This window comes from Sphaerodactylus townsendi, linkage group LG01 (assembly GCF_021028975.2).
Source record: "Sphaerodactylus townsendi isolate TG3544 linkage group LG01, MPM_Stown_v2.3, whole genome shotgun sequence".
Lineage (NCBI taxonomy): Eukaryota > Metazoa > Chordata > Lepidosauria > Squamata > Sphaerodactylidae > Sphaerodactylus > Sphaerodactylus townsendi.
The window spans coordinates 107,938,510-107,944,971 of record NC_059425.1 but is presented as its reverse complement, the minus strand read 5'-3'; the positions used below and the strand labels follow the sequence as shown (position 1 = coordinate 107,944,971).

General features: G+C 45.7%; 1 protein-coding gene across 3 annotated transcripts in view; it reads left to right on the top strand.

Moving 5' to 3' along the window:
• The first annotated feature begins 320 nt into the window (after positions 1-320).
• The window catches only part of MYB (MYB proto-oncogene, transcription factor), a 44,537-nt gene continuing 38,395 nt past the window's right edge, over positions 321-6,462 (top strand). The window contains exons 1-2 of one of the 3 annotated variants that reach the window (XM_048490194.1): positions 321-674; positions 5,995-6,112. In XM_048490194.1, the coding sequence (XP_048346151.1) occupies positions 652-674; positions 5,995-6,112 (141 nt within the window). In that variant the 5' untranslated portion in view covers positions 321-651. The remainder of the gene's footprint in view (positions 675-5,994; positions 6,113-6,462) is intronic. The other 2 variants (XM_048490177.1, XM_048490184.1) reach the window with 2 other exon arrangements.

Below are 6,462 nucleotides of genomic sequence, written 5' to 3'. Positions count from 1 at the left end.
CGGGGCGTTTAGCCGCGTGTTATCTCACGAAGCGAAAATAAGGGTCCGCTTGGAGCGGTGGCACCTCGCTGACGCAACCTGACATGGCGTCCCCCGTCCGCCCGCACCCAGCCCGGGCGAACACACGAGGCAGCAGCCCACACTGACTGGGGAGTGTTGCTGGTGGTGAGCGAGCAGGTCACGTCTCCGCTGAGCGGGGGTGTGCAGCAAAGGCCCCTCTCCCGCCTGCTTAGCGTGACTCGCCCTCCGCCCCAGCCCAGCTCCCCGCTGCTGCCGCCTCAGCCGCGCGCGCTTAGCACCCCGCACAGCGGGCAAAGCGCAGGATGGGCTGGGAGCTACTTCGCCGTGCCAGCAGACCCGCGGCCAGCAGCTGCAGAGGCTGGAGGAGCGCCTGCGCACTGCAGGGGCGCCAGATTTGGCGGGAGGGGGAGTGTCCAAAAAAGCCCTTTGTTTGATGGCATCTGTTTACAGAGTTTACTCTTTCATCTCAACCTGTTTCCTCCTCCCCTCTCCTGCTCCTGAGAACTTTACGGCGGAGCAGCTCTTCTTAAGAGGCAAGAAACGCCAAGCACCTCTTGCAGCGGCATAAAGCCCTCTCCTCCCCCGCCCGCCCACCCAGTTTTCGCCTTTCCCCCAGTGACTAATGCAAGGATGGCAAGGAGACCTAGGCACAGGTAAAAAAACAAACCCCAAACCCAACCCCTCTTTGCAACATGAATGCATTTTTTTGTCTAAATATGTTTGTGTCTTATCTGTTTCATAGCTATAAAATTATTCTGGAAATTATGCAGCTAGCAAGGGAGTCGGGGATATCGTGCAAGTTTAAGGAGTGATCTGTCAGTTCCTTTGCACACCTGTCAGAGCGTGCGTTAAAGATGGTACATTTAAATAAAATGCAAGACTGAAACAGGAGAGGCTGAGCAGCTCTTCTCTGCTCTTCAAGCCACATTTCCTGCCCCCTCCCCGACCTTCCAAAGTCTTATGTGCGTGTGGAAGAAGTGGATCTTTGCAATGCACGGTTCAAATTGTTCAGAAGGAAGGGGATTCACCCACGCTCAGCGGGCTGAAATAATTAAATAAAGAGTTTGCAACTTTGCAAAGGGATCCGCTGCGATCGCGGCGAACTTTGGTGAGTTGCGATCGGTTGGGGCTCGAGGAGGCGAGCAAATGGTTTATCATATGCACTAAAGAGAGGAAATGTCGGAATTGTTCAGCTGCTGGACTGCAGGTACTCGATCTGCATTTTCATTGTCCATTCATTCATTCATTGTAAAGCTGCAATTATCAGTTGGTGACAGGCGGCGTGGAAGGAGGTTCAGCCCCACTCTTGCAAGCGCCGAGAGTTTTCTTTCGGACCCCTGACCCCCTACGCCTCCCGGATCCCTCCCCCGCCCTGTTTGAAAATATAACAAGCTAGCAATGCCCTGTTGTCAACGGCCCTTTGCAATCTTTGCAGCTCGGAGTGGGCTGACTTTGGGTGGAGATGTGCAGCAAGAAAGGAGCTGGGAAGGGGTGCATGTCAAGAACTGTCACTCGCTGGCCGAGCGTGCTGCCGAGCTTTCTTGGAAACGTTGCTAGATTTCCTGTTTCTTTGGGACAATTTTGCCAACAGAAACCGTTGCGGAGCGAGTGGGGGGGGGGGGAGTCTTCGTGAGAGATGATCAAAGCTAGAAAACTTAGTGTTGTGGGGTGATATTGGGTCCCCCCCCCCCCCCGCTAGCCCGCCGTCGCTTTCCCTTCGCATTGCACTCGGCCGGCGTGGGGCGAGCTGGAAGGGAAACGCCGCGCCTCGTGGTCTGCAGAAACTCTCACACAGGGCGAGATTGTTTTCTCATTATCTCGGGACAGTCGCTCGTCCACGTGGGACCAGAACTTGCCTTTCTCTTTCGCCGTGCAGCGCCAGCGCTTTCCCCCCTCTTCTCTTTTCACCCGACCTCTGTCTCTTCTCCTCTCCCCACCCCCCTCCCCACGGCTTGGCACGAAAAACGAAGCCCTCACCTCCAGTCCCACCCTGCAGGGTTCCCCTTCTCTCTCGACCTGCTGCTTATGGTTGGGAACCAAAATGATTTGGATGAGAGGGGAGCTGAGCTGGGGAGTGCGTGCGTGCGTGCATGCCGCCGGTGTGTGCGTGCGCGATAGTAAAGGGATTTCCACGCAACTAATGATGCCCTCCGGGCTGTCCCGTCTTCAGTGTCCGGGCACCGTACGCTCCACGGCCTCGCCTTCGCTTCCTTCCTGCAGGTCGGCGGCACTGCGCGGGGAAACCGAGGGGTATTTTCACTTTGCATTTGTCAAGGAGAGCGAAAGTGGGGGAATAGTTCAGTAAGTGCCGAAGGCGCAGCCTCGGGGACGAAGCAAGGCTTTGTGTAAAAAAAAAAAGTAATAATTATGCTTGTAATGATACATCCGGTATTATGTAGTGCATAGTAGGAAGTAAGATCTCCTGGCTAAACCAGGCAAAGTGCTCCAAGAGGGATTGTAGAACAGCCGACAGCTTCCCTGTTGAAACTGTCAAGGGGGAGAGGAATGGGAATTGAGAGGCAGGAACGATGCGGGGGCGGGTGGAGGGGGGTTCTCCCTTTCTAGCACCTGACTTGCCGAAGTCAGTCCAGCTGCCCTTCGCTTGCCTGATGCGCTGCTCAGTTTTTCTTAATCACCAGTGATCTGGTGTTAGTAGTAAAGCGGCAGCAACAAATCACTCCCCCTCCCACCTTCTCTCGCGTTTCAATTGGTTGCACAACTCGGTTTCCTTGGCAAAAAGTGTGTCATTCGTGAGTGCACAGCGTTTAAACAAAAGTTTGCAGGTGGGATCGATGTTAACCCCTTCGCTTCCTCAAGCCTGGAGTCATTTCAAATGTAGGACACACCAAACAATGGTTTGTGTGTGTGCATAGCAGAAGTGTGTGTGTACCAGCAAGTCACAACTACCTGCAAACAGAGTGGGATTTTCTTTCACCTAAAACTGCACAAGATTGCAATGTTAGTGAAGATTAACTTCAGAAAGAGAAATTGGACTCACATCAAACTCAGGTTGTGCTCCTAAGTATATGACTCTTGGAACCAAGTTCCAATGAAACTAATTTGTAAGTACTCATGATCAGGTAGCAAATAAAATAAAATCTAGAAAGCAGCTAAACTTAGGCCCGTCCGCACATGCAGAATAATGCACTTTCAATCCACTTTTACAACTGTTTGCAAGTGGATTTTGCTGTTCCACTCAGTAAAATCCAGCTGTAAAGTTGATTGCAAGTGCATGTGCAGGAAGTGCATTGCGGAAGGAGCCTCAAATACCACTGACTTACCCTGTTGAAATTCCATTGATTCAAAGGCATACAGAAACAACCAATATGTCTGTAGTAAAAAGTGCATATTGAGTTGTAGAACTATACTCCAAAGTATAACTTACGTAGCACTTTAATTGTGCACTTGGTTTTACAAATTTTATAAGGTCTCATCACCAGGGAACAGAGATCAAATTTTATAAGGTCTCATCACCAGGGAACAGAGATCAAATTTTATAAGGTCTCATCACCAGAGGACAGAGATCAGTTCCCTTGGAGAAATTGGCTGCTTTGAAAGGTGGACTAAATTGGAGTACACTGCATTGAAGTCCCTCCCTTTTCCAAACTACACCCTCCTCTGGCTCCACCCCCCAATTCTCCAGGTATTTTTCAACCCAGAGCTGGAAACCCTAAGGAACTGAAAACTAGCGCAAGCATATCTCCATAATGTTGTACCTGAACTGAACCATACCACTTTGAGTTGTAGGTGGAGGATCAAATGTTGAATACGTTCAAAATACATTCTATATATGTTCTCTAAGGATATATAACACTGAAAAAGGCCAGTTATCTTCCTGTTTCTATACTGCAGGGTCATTTTTTAACATAAGAAAGCATTCATACATTTGCTCTACCACATACAGTCCAAAGTGGTACAGTGCAGCAACAGATGCATTATGTAAATGTGCTAATAAATGTGATGAGTGTTTCATGGTCACAATGGTGACAGCCAACATGGTGCAGCAGGTAGACTATCAGATCAGGATCTGGGAGACCCAGGTTCAAATGCGCACTCTTTGCTGGATATAGTCACGCTCTGTCAACCTAACCTAGCTCACAGAGTTGTTGTGAGGATAAATTGGAGGATGGGAGAATGTTGTTAAACCTCTTCAAGTTACCAGTGGGGGGAAAGTGGGGTGTCCATGAAGTAAATACATAAATATGTTTGGTCTCTAATCTCATGATAGACCTTGAATGCAAATTTAAGGTGACTCAAGTTGAAATATTACTTCTGAGCCCACCCTGGCTACTATGTTTAATTATTAAATTAACCATATAATTCTTACAACAGGCTTATTTCACACAATGTCAGAATAATTCAGCGATGTTAAGAGTTGAACTTGTGGTGACTTTGTTTTGACATTCAGCTAAGCCCTGAGGTGGCCTCTCCATTTCAGCATTTGATTTCTGCAGATTTCAAAACCATGTCTTGTTCTGTGATGTGATTTTACAGCTAAAAAGTCATTTTTTAAAAAGTTACTTTGAAATAGTTGAAAGTTTACATTATAGCAGTCTACTCACTGATTCTGAGTAATCCTATTGACTTCAATGATGCTCCTTCTGTGTAATTGGTTTGAGGTTCTCAACCTCAAATATAAGATCTTTAATGGTTCCAATGTTTGGCTGGATTACCTTAAACTTATTTATCAAAATACAGTATTTAAGTTTTATCCAATTCATGCATCACTGTAATTAGCCTCAAACTATCCATATTTTCTTCTGTACTATAGATACAATCTGTGAGTTGAGGCTTTAGAAGTCATGTTTATATTTTAAAGTTGGAAATAAAACATTGCACAACAATATTGAAGCAAGGCAACTCCTGTTGCAAAATACTTTGCTTTAATTTTGCTGGATAGGTTAAGTGTTGTTTATGAAAACCAGATTGCTTTTACCCAGCACTGTGTATGGAGAAGTTATTGACTAAAAGCCCTTGGAAATACTTCAGATGGGCCAGAAATAAGGAAAGTGCTTATAATGAAATAACGTGATCATTCACTTGAGTGCTATGAAGGTTTAAGGTGGTAGATGTGTTCTCGATTATAGCTGTGGCTGGCCATGAGTTTTGAGTTTGTTGATACTACTCTTTATTGACAAAACAGACTGATCACTTGATGGTCTTGTGGTGTTTTGAGAGCCCGTTGCCCTAGAATATGTTTAGGTTGTGATTCTTTGCACACATGTAGTGCAGTGTCATCTGCATTTGTTTGAGAATCAGACTTATTAAATTCACTGCGGGGTGCTGCATTATCTACTTTTGTTTACTCGGGAGTAAGTCCCAGTGACTTCACTGAGGCTCGCTTCTTGATAAACAGGTTTGGGATTGCAGCCTTAGTCCCAAGTGTGTGCACTTACAAGGGAAGCATTAAGTCCAACAGAACTTGTAAGGATTAGGTGTGCACAGTATTCAACTTAATCATTTATTAATATTTCCTTCTACTTTAAATATTCAGCCTTCTTTGTAATGAGAGAGTTGATGATCCACACTCCTTTATGGACAGTGTGAAAGCATGAAACTTTCTTAAAATCATATGACACAGGTTAGAGATTCTGATTATGTACTTGGGCAAAGGACACGGGCTCTGTTCTCTTTATTGTCCCAAACATTGTATTTTAATTTGAAACCATCATTGGTTGAAAGGCTGCCAAATGTGTAATTTGCCACTGATCTAGCAGTCTGAGCAAGTCTAAACATGCACCATAATTAAGGAGGTTGCCAACCTTTTGCTTGTATCTGTGGATACCAAAAACAGCAGAACCAGTTCAGAATACTAGAACAGAATGTAGAACAAAATCTTGTAGCACAAGTTTCTGAATGTTTACCCCCATAACCTTTACAAACATTTTTCTGTTTTCCTATATTTCTGAAACCCTTCTGGTTTTAAAAGCCTCCATATCTCATCTCATTTTGCTTTTTGTTTTATTTCTCCAGCATCTACAGTAGTGATGAGGAGGATGAAGATCTCGAGGTTTACGATCATGACTATGATGGTCTGTTGGCCAAGGGTGGAAAACGTCATTTAGGAAAAACCAGGTGGACCCGGGAAGAGGTAAATAGCAATTTGTGCCACAAAAAGTAAGAAATGCAGACAAAAAAATCTGGTCTTTGTTGTCATCAAAAGAGAGGAAGTTTCTTTGTGCTAATAAATATCCTATGCCTAAAGATTGTAAGGAATATCCTTTGAAAAGAAATGGCATAGATATTTAGTGAATTTAATTGCCTGCTATTTGGCTCCTCAGTTGTGCCCCCCCCCCAGTACATTTAATGTGTCCGTCCACACATGGACACAGGCATTGGCGATAGATGGTGAGACAAGTGGCAGGGAATGACACACAGTCTAATAGCAGTGGAGAATGGCTACAATAGGAGAAAGAAGCTGGAAATTCACTGATGGAGGAA